Here is a 17,085-nt window from a genome sequence, read left to right as displayed (position 1 = left end):
ACCGGCACCAACCACACGCTGCTCACCATGGTAACGGGTGTCGGGGGTTTCGGTAAGCTCGCGTAGTGCACTAATGGAATGGAGATTGTAGGTTGCTAAGGATTTGTTAAAACTGAATAGAGGAACGTAATTGAAATGTAATTTTACACTGGGAACACACAATACGGTTTTTTTTACAGCGCGTAACCAAATTTCAGCACATCCGCACAGGTTCACTGGCCGGCTGCAAATGCAATCAAATGCAGTTTTCGGCAGTGGAATGCAATCGCCACCGGGATATGTGTAAAACAAACCACAAAAAAATCGAAAAGACCCACAAACATTGCAATCAAAGCGGAAAAGGGATAAAAACCTGATCTTATTCAGCTGTGTGTGTGTTTTTGCTTCTTTTTTGACTCTCTTTTGCATTCTATTCATTCTAACGCGGGGTCGTATTCGTATTTTTTTTTCATTTTTTTCACCTGTTCATTTCAGTTATCATTCTTCTTTTCTTTTTTTATCATTCCAGCAATGTTTATTAATTCGTTTCATATTTTTCGTCCGGTGTTTGAGCTCGAAACCGGCTGTTGCTATCCTATTGAAAGTTGCCTCTCCCGTGGATCGGTTCGGGATTATCGGATTACCGTTCCGGAGTTTGATGAGTCTCGCAGCCTAGCAGTTTGGAGCATGCAATTCCACTCCCAAATGATACGCATTTGTACGAGCGGCTGATGATAAGCTGGCATATTGAACGAGCGGTGAAGGTCCTTCGGCATTATTCGCTGCTGGTGCTTAGCTTAATTAAGGTATCTTTTGGATGGCTGTTGGAGATGGCGATTGGAAGCGAACGATTAGGTAAGTTACATTTTCACTTATTAAACCATCATTAAACTGAGCGCTGTGTGTGATGCGCTGTAAGGTTCGTTGTCTAGCCACTGAAGCTTGAGTTGCTTGTTTTCAACGCGTTGCCTTCACAGTTGCTTTATGAGAAATGGTTGTTACATGTTTGTGGTGAAAAAACATTGCTTCTTTTGCTACATTTTGCACGTTCCGGAAAACAATTATGTCTATCTACTCCCCAGACACATACATCAACAATAATGGCAGCATTACAATCATGGCTGATTGTTCGATTTCCTACTTAATACAACAGTTGCAAGAAATTCTTTTCAACGTACAATTTCCCAGAGTGTCCCGATTTGTTCTGCCTGCCATTTTACCGACGGAGACATTCGGGCGGATTAATTTTGGCTGAAGCGCAATGAAAGGCAATGAGCTTTAATTTCACTTGACATTTGCTGCCCGCTTCACCCAAGCCCCGAGCCCGCTTGTGTTGTGATATTATAGCGAAGTAGCACCGGGGACAGAAAATACACGGAAAACAAATCCTCGCAAACCCATCAAAGAGGAAAATATACACTCAACTTCTCAGCAGCGGCACGTATCGAACCCAGGGGAGCGATCCGGCAATGTTGTTGTGCTTTTGGTGGAAAGTACGAATTACGATTCTCAAGTATTTTCCTTTCGGGGTGCGCTGCTGTCCGTGATCTCGGTGACCTTTTGCGATGGTCTTGGGGGGAGGGGGGTCGGACAGTCACTCTCGTCTCGTCTGCAAATGGGTGTTGTTTTGATTCCCGGTACTGGAATGGACAGGATGCCAAAATAGAGCATTTGTGCAAAAACAAAGATTGTGCTTTGGAGCAAGAAACAATACTGACATTTTCCAATTCTCGATCAAATGTATCCAGATTCAAATGTGCTTCTCAGTAGATTGGGCTAGAATGAGGTCGGACAGTGTCCATCGTTCATGAAATGCCATCTTGTAGCGGTTTCTGTTGTAATTTTCAACCAATTGCACACCCCTTGTTCACCTCAACCGCACATTTAACCTGTTGCACGGCTTAGACCAACGGCCCAGACAAACGGCCGTAACGGTCCCCAATTGCCACAGCGTTCGTTGCGGTCGTTAGGAGAAAAAGTTTGCTCCAAACTCTTCTCACTACTCTGCAGTAAGTGGATAGGAGAGGGATCGGGAAAGGAGATGCTGCCCTTGACTCTAGCTCCCTCTCTTCTTGACACTCACCCAACATACAATGAGATCGTTTCTCGATGATTAAAAGCCATTTGCAGGAGCTTGGGAGCCTTCAGCAGGTCTATGGCATTCTCGAACGCGCTCTCACTCTCACAGATACGCGATAGTGTTTCTCTCTCTCTTTCTTTCTGTTTTTTTTTTTGTTTTTTTTTTCTCTACCGTGCGTACGCAAATGATACCGGTTGTACGTTAAGGTGTGTCGACTGTCGACAAAGCTTTGAACTGACGGAGATAGAGGCTCCAACGGTATTGGAGAAAGCAATAAAAAATATCATAAAATCGTACCTTTTTTATATATTCTTTTGGGGTATTGGTTAATGTCCTATCTATAAAACGGCTTAAAGTATGCATTCCATCGATTGAAAACGCCTCAAACTATGCAAATGATGTAGCTTACTGAACTAGTATGTTAACGAGATAAAGAAGATATAGAACGGATGTAAAATATAGCCTAAATTTGAGTAGACTTCAATTTACAAAGAAAAGCAGCTTGGACTATTTGAATTCCGCAGAAGGTGTGTTTGTATTTTAATCAGTTCCCAGTATCGGCTTGAACCTCTAACTTTTACGCTACGCTCTACTACAAGGCTGTTAGCCGAGAGGGAAAATACACCCCGACCTATGCCATCATTACCCGTCTGGCATAGTCTCGCCTGTATGAAAAGACTTCTGAGCGTGTCCTGTCTCTTTAAAAAACACGACAAGCTTTTAGCACGGATGGTTTGCTCAACTTTCCCCTTCGGTCCGAAAGGCGCTTTCCGAGCTCGTATCACGTTTTGGCCGGGCTTCTCTTTTCCGTTTGATCGTACCACTGTACAAATCTGGTTCAAGGAACACCGGATGAGATCTGCAAATAATAAGGAGCATTTTTTGGAATTACGCAGACCACAAAAGGGACCTCTTTTCATCCTGGAGGGATTAGAAATGATCCAGGAAAATGAAATTAGTGGTCGAAATGAACATATTGAGCTGTTGTTATATTTCTATATTATTATAATACTCGCTCGTTTATTTGTATATTCCACCAGTTGGTGCTAGTAAATGCCGGGAAAACCCAGGCAACGACATCTCCACCATCATTAGATCTGCCGGGACGCCATCCAATCGTGTTCGGAAGCGTCGGAGCTTTTTCACTTCGGGTAAAAACGCTTTTCCGATTGCCCATCTACTCTCTCTGTCTCTTTATCGCTCTCTTACTGATGCTCGGGAGAGGAAAACCCCCCATTCGTTAGCTATCGGGTTGAAACAGTTCGGTAAAGCATATAAATGGGATGGTAGCACCGCTGGCTGCTATCATTCGTTATCGTCCTTCCATCGGTTGAGCAACCGGTCAACAGTCAGTGTGGCATTTTTCTTCATTCAAAGTTCGTTGCGCTTTGATCGAGTTGAAAATCGTATTTTTTGTGGTATTTTTAAAAACAAAACAAAAAACAAGTGAAAAGAAACAAAACTGTGCCATCAAAGTGTTGTAAGTTAAAGTGCAAATTTTCTAACCAACGAAAGTGTTAAAGAAAAAGTAAAATAAATCAGCGCCATAACGTGTGGTCGCTTATCTTATCGTCGAGTACAATAAAACCTTTACAGTGATTTTATTCAGTCAGTGCTGCTAACGTGTGTGTGTGTGTGTGCGTGGCTGTGCGGGCTTTCATTACATCCATAACATTCACTTCAAAGTGAGGGAAAGTGTATCCTTGGGTGCGTTATTTGAATATCCCGCTAAAGGAAGCCGTTTGATGTTGGCTGCTGATTAACTGCTGACCACCCGCATACTGAATGTGTGTACGGCCATTGTCTATGTGTGTATGTGTGTGTCTGTTTCTGTGTGCGTTTAATTCAGCCTGTGGTCGTTCGCAACACTACCCGTGAAGTTTGGCATTAATTAGCCGTACAGTTGGTGGAAGAAGGCCAACAAAAAAACACGACCGAACCATAAAAAAGCATCTTTTGTCGGTATATACGACGGGAGAAAAAAACTACAACCCCAAAGTGATAAACGAACAGTAAAAGGAAACAGAAGAGAAGAACAATACACCACCCATTCACCATCCGTCCGTCGGCCCGTTCGCCCGGCACTCGTGTACGATCGCACCCTAATCAACCGAGAACGTCACAGGGTCCGTTTTTTATGATTGCATCGTGAAATTATTATTACCATAATCATCATCTTCTCCGCCCGGTGAAGCCAGCGAGCAGCAGAGCAGACATTTGGAGGACGCAGCCGCTAGCCGGACAGCATCTCGCAAGTACGTTTGATGTGTATCATGTTGCTAAATTATTGGGGACTTCCTCTCGTTGGATGGAGGTCCTTTTATATCCGTATGCTGACGTTCGTCGTTAGTTATATTGCTGATATGGGTAATCGTTAGTTGGGTGTTGCTTATTGCGCTTATATGAGAAAGTATTTGGAGATATTTTTAAAATTTCCTCTGTGTAGGAAGTAGTAATAGGCTGCTAGAATAGGGTCTATTTTATTTGAAATTGCCTAAAATGAGCTCATTACGGCAAGCTAATTTTGTCATGCAAATTGCATACCTTTCCGGCGTCTGAGAGGTTCCATTTTTTTTTTTCGGTCGCTATGGTAACTTAATAAGCTTATGATATTGATATTCCCCGGCTCGACTGATGGCTGTGTTCAATTTACTTATGTTTTTGGTATTTTGGTCTTTTTGTGGTTTGATTTTTGTTCTTTTTTTTTGTTATATTTCAAACCAATTTGATGTAATTCTCTTCATGGTTATTACTTTATTTTTTAATATCAAACCAATTACCAAATACTCATTTTTTTTAACGAGCAGTATCGAAAGCTTTGCGCTTCCTTCTCCTCTTCTTGATCGATGCTTACCGGTTGCACAATGTAGAGCCAACTGGTACCATCCGGTGATGTGATATTGGGGCAAGAAATTAATTAAACTTCGTTCGCCATTTTCGCCATTTCCGGCTAAATATGCCGTGATATGCGTTTGATTTCCTGTTACCATCCCTAGCTGATTCTATTCGTCAGCTTTGTACAACTAATTGCAATTTGTGGGAGAAATTTCATGAGCAAAAGGCAACCTCGTATAGAGAGCCCAGCTGCTGGGCGTGGCGTTTGCTGATTTTTATTGCAAATTTTTTTGGATGATTTTTCATCCCTCACCCATCATCAAATGCAACCAAACGCACAAAGATAAAAGGAAAACAAAACACACACACACACCGGGCAGGTGATAATGGCAAAGATTCTGTGTTAATTATACAGACTGTAGCCACGAAAAAAAAGCACTGAGCCCGGAAACATTTTCCTGGAAGAGCGTGCTGCCGCTTTTAATGCTGCCCGAAAGGTGTACCACCGTGCATCTGTGCCTGGTTTGTTTGATGAAAATTGCTTTTACCGTTGAGCCACCGTCGGGGGGCTCCCGTTTTCTAAATGCGATGACGATCAGTTGGCAGGCATTCGAAGGAAAAATATATCCATTTTTCTGCGGAAAACCGAAAACCGCTTTCAGCGACAACGGCGGAACGTGCGTCAGGCACACGCACACACTTAAGCCGTTTCTGGGGGTGGCTTCTTTTCCTTTTTTGTTGTTGTCTGGAATGGAATATGGATCGCCGAGAAGAAAAGAAGCATCAGCATTCTGAGTCCAAGCAATTGCTTGGCGGTGTGTAGAAAAAAAGATCATGGTGACATGTAAAATTCTTGCTCCTTCTGTACATACTTGTAAAATTGTTGTGTGACATTCTTTTGGCTGTCGTTTTTCTTACTGCAAAATGGCAGATGGGAAAAGTTTTACCGTTCGCAACATACACGTATACGCGCGCGCACATGCAAGATGGGAAGTTAACCGAGCTTACTTAATTTCCTGGAAGGTGGTAAAATCTGATCCATTAGCAGCTCGGGTGACTGGGGCTGGATGTACGACAGAGAGAGAGAGAGAGAGAGAGAGAGAGAGAGAGGGGGGAGGGGTCACCACGAGTGGAGTCATCCGCAATTCCACGAACATTGGGTGTAAACAGTTTAGCTTTCGGTTTGATTACTTGCTCGGTCGTTACTTGGAAGATGATTTTTTGTTGGGTGGACAGATGTGAGAACTAAACACCATATTATCATCTTGAAATCTAAGCTCCGTTTGATACAAACCCATCCTCATGTGCTTACTTGAACCACCACCACACAAGGGTCAAACGGACACTGCAGCACAAAACGGGGGAGGGTTTGAGCTTTGGGGAGGGTAAAATTTCCCGAAACGTGTACTCAAGGTTTTCGAAAGTTGTATCCACTAACCCTAGAATGTTCTAGGAGCTTCTCCGATTCTCCCTATCCGAGACCTCATCCCGATGAGTGCTATATGAACAGCTTGTTCCACCTCCTAAACACACTTTGGGAAAGTGTTTGGTAGCTTGCTTAGCTAGCAGAAGCGAAGAACAAAATTGAAATTGAATCAAACGTTTGCTTACTTAATTATGCTTATCTTATCACCACGCTGCAAACCCCTTTCATGCCGGACGATCATTGCTCATAATTAAAAAACTGGGGCTCGTCCCAAGCCCTATCTCAGAGAGCCCGGCGAGTAAATTAGAATTTTCGGTTGAAAAACTTACCGCCAGTTAATGTGGGGCCCGTAGCTACGAGGTACATCGGGCCGTTTTGGAAAGGTTCACCTCAGAAGGTGTTTTGCTTCTGGAACCTTCTTCGCACGCTAGGCGAAACCGAGCTAACTGCGGCCAATGAACGCTGGGCTCGTGTGTTTGTTTTTGTTTTTTGATTTACAAAAAGAGAGAAAAAGGAGAGAAGGAGCAAAGAGGGTTGAACTGAACTTCCAGGAAAAGGGATTGTGCCGTCCCGGTGTCGCCGTCGGTCGAAGGCACAGACAGTTCCGCTGCCCAGTCGTTGCGGTCCCGTGATGGTTGTGTCTTTGTGTGTTGATTCTTGAAGCAAATAGGAGCGTCACGTTGGTTCTTTCCCGTCCAGTGAGCGCACGGGGGCACGTACATCCTGGAAGAAGGCCAGATACTGAGAATCCAGGAACTGGTGCCGGATATTCCCGCCGTTTTGCTCTTTTTTGTGTGAAGTCAATCCAGATGACGGAGAGTGGGTAAAGTGCTTTAAAACAGTAAAAAGTTACAACTCGGTGAGCCAGTTTGGCCAACCGCCAATTGGTGAGGTCGTTCACACTTTGGAGAGTTGGACCGGAAAAAAAATCTATAAAAAACTTGTTTTAAAAGGTTTAAGCGTCCTTAAAACCACAAGAGTTTATTTTACAACCTAGAGGAATCGGTTCGTTTTCTTGTGGGAATTTCCACTAATAGGATAAAGAAGAATTGCTGCCTTTTTTGACGACCCAAACGTTTTTTTGTGATGTAACGGATGTAACAGAAAAAAACATCGATAAAGTGCACCCAAAACCCACCACCAAGACATATTGAGTTTGTTGGATTAATTGACACGTGTGAAAAATAAATCGTTTGTCAAACTCCTCGTGTGTGTGTGCGTGCACAGGTGTGCACTCATAAATTAGCGACCCTTACAGGACCCAAACCTCAATCAATTTGAAGACGATCCCTACTAAAAAAAAGACTTATGGATTGTTCAAACAACAGCAAAAAAGGAACCGATACCTTTCACACAAAAAAGGTTTCCATTTTCCAAGGTACCTTCATTTTTGCAAGTATAATAGAAAACGGTAAAAGGACTTCATCATCAAACCGGGACAGATGTGTCGCTTACCCAGCAGAAATACGATAGACACGGCCGGTGTACGCTCTATCAGCGTTTTTCCTGCCCCTCTTGTGTGTGTGCCATCATCCCGTAAGTATTCTGTTACGCTTCGAAAGGAAAGGAAAGCAAAGGAAATACACAAAAAGAAGGGAAATAACAAACTCATCCTCTTCCCGTTCCCGGGAGGAAATCTTTCCTTTTTTACCAGCTGCCGGGGAGCGAGGTTGTATTTTTTTTATTTATTTGTTTCCTCCTGCACTTGCGAGAAGGACGAGCAAAAGAATGCTCACTTATTGCCAATTGGATGTGCACTGCGAGCTTTGCGAAACCATTGAAATTATTGAAATATTTCAAAAAGTGCACAAATTAATAGCTCGTGGCACTTCTCGCCATTCTCGCTCTCTCTCTCCCTTCCTTTTGTAAGAGTTTGTCCGAATCAATCGATATTTTCTTTCAATTGCCACCTCTTGACAGTTTTATGAAGAAACTTTTGTGTTTAAATAGCGGAGCCGTCAACCCTCCAAGAGCAATCGAGTCCGACTGGATAATTATTAACTGTGTTGGCTCCATCTTGAAGCGCCGATCGGAGCACCAAGCACGGCTGACGTACCATGCGTCTCCATCAAAGTATCAATTTCCGTTTTATTTTAATCACTTTGGATGCGATGGCAATGATGATGATGATGATGATGATGCCGGGTCTTATGTGTGTGTGTGTGTAGGTTTCTTTCTTCTTGCATACGTACGTACGCACCGGCTGGTGCACAAAAATTCAATCGCAACAGCTTGGCGCGGAATTAATCATGTTTATAGTACTATTGATTGTGATAAATAAACAATCGCGCGGAGGACACTCTGCTGTGCTTTGCTTATGGGTGTGCGTGAGAGAGAGAGAGCGAGAGAGAGAGAGAGTGTGTTAAAGGAGCATTCTATGGCTTGCACTAGCCTACTATGTCTTCCCTCTAGAGCCGCCGACGACGATAGCGTGCCTGTGATGGATGGGCACGAGGAGAAAGTTGATCATTTCCAAACCACCACAACCACCGTTTGCCCGATTCGCTTTCCCTGCACACAAACCCCAGAAACTGGTTGGCCATTTCTTCACTTCCCTTTTATTTGCACAGCGAGGAGTGTTATCGAATAAAATCGCTTATCGTCGATAACAACATGTTCCGATGGCAGACGACGACGACGACGACGACAACGATACACGATATCGCTTCCGCCCCACTGTCTCCCCACTCCCCCGTTGCGTCGTCCCGTGTCATTACGAGCGAAATTGTGACGATGGCATCACTTTCATCGCCATTTTATACACCCCTTCCCGTTTGTCACACCGGGCTCCGTCCAGCTTTGTCACTTCCGTCCCGTCGTGGTCGTGCCCCGCTTCGATTCGTTGAAATCTAATCTAGCCTAATCATACACGTTCTGTTGGTGTATCGTAAGCGAGCTGACGCTGCACAGTGGTGCTTCCACTGCTACAGGCCCGCACTTTTGGACAGTAAAATGTTGAGTGCTGCGGGGAGAAGGGAAAGCGTGAGCACAGTCCATCGTGTCCATAGTGTGATGGAATTCGCATTAACCCAGCGTCCCGACGCGCTGGCCTAGTTTAGTCGAGCAGGTTGCCTCATCTTCTCGGCATGACCTGCTTCGTGAAGGAATCTGTTCCATTTCGCAAGCGCAACCGCGCACTGATTGCAAACCCTTGTACCCTTGTTGCGCTGTATGTGGCTGCGGACAGTGAGTGATGTGGCTGCGTCTGAGGCAAACCGATTGTGAGCCGAAACAAACCAGCCTCCTGTGATCGTATGAACACATCATACGCTTTGGTGTTTTCTGTTCCAAAACAGGGCGAAGCTTTTGTCTGACCTCATGAAACTCAAACACCATTTGAGAAGAGGGGGGGGGCATGTTTCTCGTTTCACCGTTCTCGGCACTGGCGGTGGTTGGCAGCGTTCTTCCTAAATGGGGCTAAGCGGTAACCTACTCCTTCCCGTATCATTCTCGGGATGTGGTCCAGTTTATGCGAAAGTGTTTAGCTCAGCGGGAACCACTCAGCTTGTACAATTTGCCCATTCCCCCAATGCCGAGCTATGCGGAGTACTATGACATACATAATAAATTGTGCTTGGCTACTCCATTTCATGCCAATGTGAACCCCTATGGGTAAGAAGGGAAGCATGAGGTTTGTGTGTGCATGCTAAATGAGTGATCGTGTGCAATTTCTGGTCGGTTTCATCGATGACTTTCCGTTCCCTGAAGGCATGTGACAGTTATGGAAGCCGACAGCGCATCATAACGGAAGCCAACCGAGGAATTTGTCGCTGATACAGCGTGCCAAAGTATGGTATTTCTTGTGAATATTACAACTTCCTGGGAATAAGTTGGAGCAACCAATTTTGCGGAACTATCAGTCGCTCAAAACCACACTGCTCTAGGAAGGAAGTTTATAGGAAAATGGTTTGCAATGGTTTTGAAGATGCTTTTACACCGTCTGATGGTGACGAGCAGTGAAGTTTGCTCAAAGCGCCTTAAAGTATGCAATTTGCATTGATTTGTCTCTGCAGTAGAAGTTAAACTGTTAGCTTTTCAAACAAATTGCATACTGTTAGGCGCTTATCACGATAGCTATCTCTTTTTGGGAGTTTTTAATCGTTTTTTATAAGATTACGTTTCAAAGCCACCAATGTACAGCACCATTGAATGCAATTTACTCTTTCCAGGCTGAATGTCGACCTTCGTGTCATCGTGTGATCATTGCAACCCCCCCCCCCCCCCCCCCCCCCAAAACACCACATCATCGCCCGAAAGCGATACAATCGTTAATTAGTGTAAAATACAGAAGTGCATTAGCGTCAATGGAGCGTTTGATTCGCCACGAGCGAAACACGCGCTGGAATGGATAAGGTCTCATCGATAACTCGCTATTGTTAAGCGTTGCCCGTATGGACCAATACATCTGTCACCCCAGCGGCACCGGGGAACATTAAACCGCATCCTCTGCATACACTACGGCGCAGTTTTACAATGCGGAAGAGTATGCCGGCCACCATATCGCTGGTGTGTCGTGGTTTGAAATTTAATCAGCTTAAATTATGCAGCCCATCTGCTGCTGGTGGTGGTGGTGCTGTTGCAGCTGCTTCTGCTACACCTCCACCGGTTTCGACCGGAAGTTGATGCAACAGGTTCTACTACTGCTGGTGGCACTTTAAGTACAGTCGACGTGCGAACGAGAGAGAGAGAGAACGAGAGCTTTTTTACTACTCAATATTTTTATTATCATAATACGGTGGTGCTTATCTGTTTGCTGGTGTGATCTGCCCGTCGGTCGGGTCTGGTGCGAGTGGAATATTGAGTGGTTTGGAAATGAAAAAAAATAATGCAACGGTGCAAGTGGTGGTAGGTGATAGATTTTCCTTCATTCACGGCATGCATTCTGCGGTCGGGAGCGTATAATGCAGCGACACGTGTTTGAACTCGATATTATTTTTCATCCCCATTCCGCTGCGCCGGATGCCGAAGCAGTGGGAGGTTCAGCGGAAAGAGCCGGAAAAAAACGGTCCTGACTGTGGTCAAGTTGCGGGATCGTATTATCATCGCACTTATTATTGATAAGCTTCCATTTTCCAGGAGCCATCACGGGGCGGCACGTACTGAGAAATGTGCCCCACCCATAGCACCCCTCTTCACAAGCACAATTGTTCACTTCTGGTCGCTTCCGTCGGTCGTGTGTGGCTCCAATTTTTTGCTCCTTTACCTCCTCCCAGCGTCCCAGGGGCTTCTTGGAAGCGTCTTGAGGGGGCAGACCGTGTTCGTGAGCTGATGATGGAACGCACCGGAAGCTGAGCTGTTGATTGCACACTAACACAGTGTCTCGCTGGGTGAGGAGTTCTGTGTCATGCCTTCCCCATCGTGTTGCAACGAATTGCCAATTGCGGCACAGTTGTGCGCGGATGGCGCGAGCGCGCGTGTTTACCGTTGAAAAGTCACGTCCTTCACGATCGGTCGGGCAGGACCTCGCCCACTCACACACACGCACGCACGCTCATCTCACCTTGCGTGTCCTTGGTCCGCAGCTCCCCGGGACGTCCGCACGTGGACAGTGGCTTATCGAGAGGTGCCACTTGTTTATTGATTGGCAAATCGGAATTTGGAGTGGAAGATACGGCTCGAGAAGGGGCTGTGAGTGCGAATGTGTTGAATGCGGTTTTGCCTCAGCCCACATCTCGCCTGTGTTCCGAACGTGCCTACTACGATTGTCGATCGGTTAGCTTTTTTTCCCTATGTTTTGCCACCTTGCCATGCTTTGTTGTGTTCGCCTGCTGTGCATACTGCAAACTTTTTAACAGTATTGTACGGGCACACCATCGCAAGAAATGGGCAGCAGCAGTGCCAGGTATTCGAGGTTTGGCTAGCGATCCTTGCCGATTCAACAGAAAATGTGTGTGTCAATACCATTAATTGGTTTTTTTTATTGTTATTGTTGTGGAGGGAGGCAGTGAAATCGTCAAAACAAGTCATACCAGTCAGCGCTTAGAAGTTGCTGGTTGTGCTATGCGTGTTGCATACTTTGAGGGGAACTGTATCGTGCGCTGTGAGAACACGCCTGAAGGTATGCAATATGAACTACAACAGTTTCAACAGAAATGGAAAGGGTTAAAAAGAATCAATCTGCAAAACAAGTACCGTTCACTCTGAACCCGTTGAGTTTTCAAACAGAACAGAATAGTAAATATTTATGTTTTGCGCATCGGAAAAGGAACAGCTCCAGGGCAATGCAAACTTCACACGAAACGATATTGTCCTTACAATGTAACCCCTTTTGCGCTACTGTTCTAGATAGAGTGTACAGTGTGCTTCATAAAACAGAACAATTGGATTGATTTGATGGAAGAAAACTTCTCCTCCTCGCGCATAGTATCCCCAGTTCGTCAACCCCTCAGGACATTCCGTTGGAACATTCTACTCCGTATTGCTATTAAGGGAAAAAAGCGAGATGATAGCACGACTTTGCACGACCGGCTTGAATCCCAGGCGGTCGCCGATCAAAATTGTATAAGTGGAACAGATTAATCGGATTTTCTACTCCCCCGAACGTCCCAGAAAAGCGTCTGCGGGGGCGGTACGGTTTTGTTCGTTCGCTTCCCCCGCCGTCGCACAAAATGAGCCGTTCCTTTGGGGAAAACGACAAAAAGGAAGATAAAACGGCTGCGGCAACCTGTTGCTTTTCGGCAAAAAATAAATGCCAAAAGACCATCATTTAACACGGCAACGGCGCAACGGCTGCTGCAAAGGGTGTACGAGGCCACGCAAAGGCCCCGGATCGATGTGTCAAGCTTGCCGCAGGTTTTCCGAGCCTGTCAATGTTGCTGATGCTCGCAGTTGGACACCACCGAACCATTAGTCCATTATCTTTATCCTTCGAGTATGAGTGAAGACGAGGAGGAAAAGGTACCCAAAAGAGCTCTGTCTATCAGCTCGTTGTTTTTTTTTTTGCTGATACCGGCTGTTTAAAGCTGTTAACCTCTCGTACCAAACCTACGCAAATTTTGACACATTTCCCTTCATCTCGCCCAGCCGACCGACCGACGGACCGACCGGTGTGACTTCAAACGACCGGCAGGCCCGGCAACCGGCTTCATGTCATCAGCAGCACAGAAAAATTACACCAGCACAGGCTCTGCCAAATTTTAAACAAACAAAAAACAGACAAATCCATCAGCTTGCACGCTTTTCCAACACGGGGAAAGGCGCTGGGATCGATGAGGAGAGGGCATGCTGAAGCTTTCTCCCGCCGGTTGCTCCAGCTTGTGGATCCGCTCGTCCGACCTTCACAGCCGGGCTCTGTTGTGGGGAATTGCGTCCATTCCATTCCATTAACTCGGAATGCCGATTTTTCGCATAGCAGCCGTGTCCGTTCCGATTGGTTTGAATTGTGTGTGTGTGTGTGTGTACCTTTGCATAGTTAGACGGTAGGACAGCATCCTTGGCGCAGGTGAAAAACGTTGGCCCGTGAACAACTGTGCCATACAGTCGCTAATGCTGGGAGTGGGGGATGGATTTTCCAAAACCTTGAACCATTTATTGGGAACAAGGCTCGGGTTTCGCATGAATAAACTCCACAAAGGCCGACCAAAGTTTGCCGGAACCGCCTCTTGTTCTTGCCCGTTGTTTGCAAGAACCACCTTCCACGCCCTGTGTGGAAACTTCTCTTTAATTGTAATTTGTTTCTCACAGAGCTTTGCAGCGTAACACAATACCGTTCGCGGAGAAGTTCGTAGGATGCTCCCCATTTGCAAGGATGCTAAGATTTGCGGGCCAAAACCTCTCAAGTGGTTGTATTTCACCTGTCCTTCGTCTGCCGGTCTGCTATTTCCGTCACGTGCTTGAGGTTTGAGGGTGCAGCTGCTAAAAATAAATCCGTCCTCAGTCGACAACCTCACAACAGATCTGTGAGACAGATCTGTGCGGGACAAAGCGAGACCAAAGGGACACTGCAGTCTTCAAAGCGGCAGAGCGTCTTTTCGCTTGTACGTTGATTTGAATATCTGATTGAAGTTGGCCGGGAGGTTTTCGTCGCGGTTGCTTTCCAAGCACCAGGTAGGCGTCTTGTGTTGTTACCATTGGTAATGTGAGGTTTCTCGCTCACAATCCCTCAACTGGTGACGGTGCAGTATCAGGTTTTGCTGCTGTTTGCTTCATATAAAAGGAGTCTCTGCACAAGAGAACCGACAACAAATGGAACAGGTGCGTCCGTGTCTGGGTAGGACTTCCCTTTCTTATTGCCAGTCGAGAAGAGCCGTTGCTATGGTGATTCAGTACAAGAGATATCGCTGTTCGGTGCTCAATGACAGTTGTAGGGTATCTTTCATCCAAAGCGGCAATAAACTACCTCAGATCAGAGCTGTCACAAATTCCCGAAATTTACCCATATTTCACGGAGGAATATATTTTTAAACAATTCTTTTCCACCCACTTCTTTCACCTTTTTCACTTAGGGAGCAGAGTAAGGAGTTTCTTTTTTTCGCACGCCTCAAGAGCGCACCCCAGTGCGCCCACCCAGTGACACGATTGCGCTGCTCGACGCGATGCCGGGTACCTGTCACCGGCTACGAATACCTTCGATCGTCTCCAGCCGCTCTTCCAAGAGCGGCGTCGGTACGTCCACCTCCTCCTCTTCCTCCTCCTCTTCCTCGGCCGCCGTCTGCACCGCAGCGGATGACGATCTGTTCGGGTGTGAGGGAGCCGTGCCGGCTTCCCCACCGGCCACGGTAAAGAAGGAACGGCACCGGGTCACGATGATGGGTGCGGCGCGCGTGGGCAAATCCTCCATCATCTCCCAGTTCCTGTACGAGAAGTATCTGTCCCGGTACAAGCAGACGATCGAGGAGATGCACCGCGGCGAGTACGAGCTGCCGGACGGGTCGAGCCTGACGCTGGACATCCTGGACACGTCCGGATCGTACCAGTTCCCGGCGATGCGCGCCCTGTCGATCAACACGAGCGGTGCGTTCATACTGGTGTACGCGGTGGACGACGAGGAGACCTGGAACGAGGTGGAACGATTGCGGGAACAGGTTGGTATTGAGCTGGTTTTTAGATGTGTTTCTGTGTTCATGTGGTTTTACTTACCCTCTTACTCACACATCAGATCATCTCCGTGCGAGGCACCCGCGTACCGATCGTGATCGTCGGCAACAAGGCGGACGTACCGGAGGAGGACCGCCAGATACCGTTCAAGGTCGCCCGGTCCCGGGCCCTGCTCGAGTGGGGCTGCGGCTATGCGGAATGTTCGGCCAAAAACAACGAGGGCATCCTGACCGTCTTCAAGCAGCTGCTGCGCCAGGCCAACATCGAGTACAATCTGAGCCCGGCCGTGCGACGCCGCCGGAAGTCGCTGCCGAGCTACACCGGTGCGACCAATCCGGCCCGGGCCAACTCCGCCAAATACTATCTGAAGCGGCACTCCTGCTCGGTACAGTAAACGTTTTGGCAGGTTGCCAGGGTTTGAAGTTTGCAGGAGCTCTCAAAAATCTCACCACAACGATACATGAGAAACGAAAAAAGCCGTTGCGCTGATAGAACGGGGCAGAGCGGGCGCTGTTTGGTAGCGGTCCGCGTAGGTTAAGCACAAATGATGGGCAAACTAATTGGGAATTATGGCCACCAAGCTGGCGAAAAGGCAGAAAAGGTTTGTAATGTTGTAAATCGGTTTCACCGTTAAATTTTGGGGGCACGCTTTTTGAAAAAACAGAGAAGAAAAACAAAACATAAACAGTATTTGCCGTTTACAAAAACCGTAACCAAAACCCGTATTAGTACCAGTATATAATTGCGCGGGGCTTCAGTTTGACGAATTTACGCGTGTTTTTGTGCGTGGCAGTGGCGGCGCCGAGCGGGTGTGTGTGCGTGAAATTTGAATGGAGCAACTGTTGTTTGTATTTTGGGGGCAGTGTGTGAGCGCAGTGAAAGAAGACTAGTTTTTTTACGCATTTACCTTGGCTATATATATATACACATAAATAGTAGAAAATAAAAACATACAAAATCCAAAACGGAACAAAAAATCAGAACAAATAAGCAGAAAGGAGAAAGAAAACAAAAGCAAAACAACACTCCCTCCTCTCCCTTTTTGATTGGCTACAGTGTATTTGATGTTTCTGAAGAAGAAAAAACAAACAAGAATGCAGTCGTAAACAAATCAGAATTTAAGCGTAAATCGGAACAAACCAAGTACGAAAGCTAAAGGGGGCGATGATGATGACGATGGTGGTTGGAATCGAAAATTCAATTTGACCAAAATTGCTGCGTTTTGATACTGAAGGGTTCAAGGCAAAAGGGGGGTAGCAGGGGGGAATTAAGGGTGAGGGTTGGTAAGCACCATCCCCCACGTTTGTTGCATTGTTTGGCATTGGCGCTTTCGCATTGGCTTGGCCGGGTGAAATGGCGTTGTTGTTGTTGCTGGTTTCTGCTGTGAGAAGGATATATAATAGAAAAAAGTGCGCTTTGCACGCTTGGCGCAGGAAAGGGCGAAGGGAACTGGAAGAGGGAATTCCCTGAAAAAGGAACCCCTGCTAATGGCGGTTTGGTAGAAAAAAAATGCAAAAAAAATGAAAGAGACAGAGAGATGGAGAGAATTCAATGTCTTTGACGTATTTTGAACCTGCGTACGATGCGTATACTTTTATGCTGAAATATACAATAAAAGAAAAACAATAACATATATGAAAATACAAAAAAAAAACACTTCTCGTAATTACTCCCTTCAGAAACTCAGAAGAAGAAAAACCCCATCCGAAACATAATGGTGTCCTACCTG

At 46.2% G+C, this 17,085-nt stretch overlaps 1 protein-coding gene across 1 annotated transcript; it reads left to right on the top strand.

Annotated features, from left to right (window-relative positions):
* The first annotated feature begins 3,088 nt into the window (after positions 1-3,088).
* On the top strand, positions 3,089-17,019 carry LOC120953304 (ras-related protein Rap-2b-like). The gene is made up of 3 exons (XM_040373110.2): positions 3,089-4,314; positions 14,765-15,343; positions 15,418-17,019. Exons 2-3 carry the CDS (start codon positions 14,855-14,857, stop codon positions 15,748-15,750), a joined length of 822 nt encoding a protein of 273 aa, XP_040229044.2. The 5' UTR covers positions 3,089-4,314; positions 14,765-14,854; the 3' UTR covers positions 15,751-17,019.
* The last annotated feature ends 66 nt before the right edge of the window (positions 17,020-17,085 follow it).

The sequence above is a fragment of the Anopheles coluzzii genome, chromosome 2 (assembly GCF_943734685.1).
Source record: "Anopheles coluzzii chromosome 2, AcolN3, whole genome shotgun sequence".
Taxonomy (NCBI): domain Eukaryota; kingdom Metazoa; phylum Arthropoda; class Insecta; order Diptera; family Culicidae; genus Anopheles; species Anopheles coluzzii.
The sequence above is the reverse complement of the archived record's forward strand: the minus strand, read 5'-3'. Positions and strand labels throughout refer to the sequence as shown.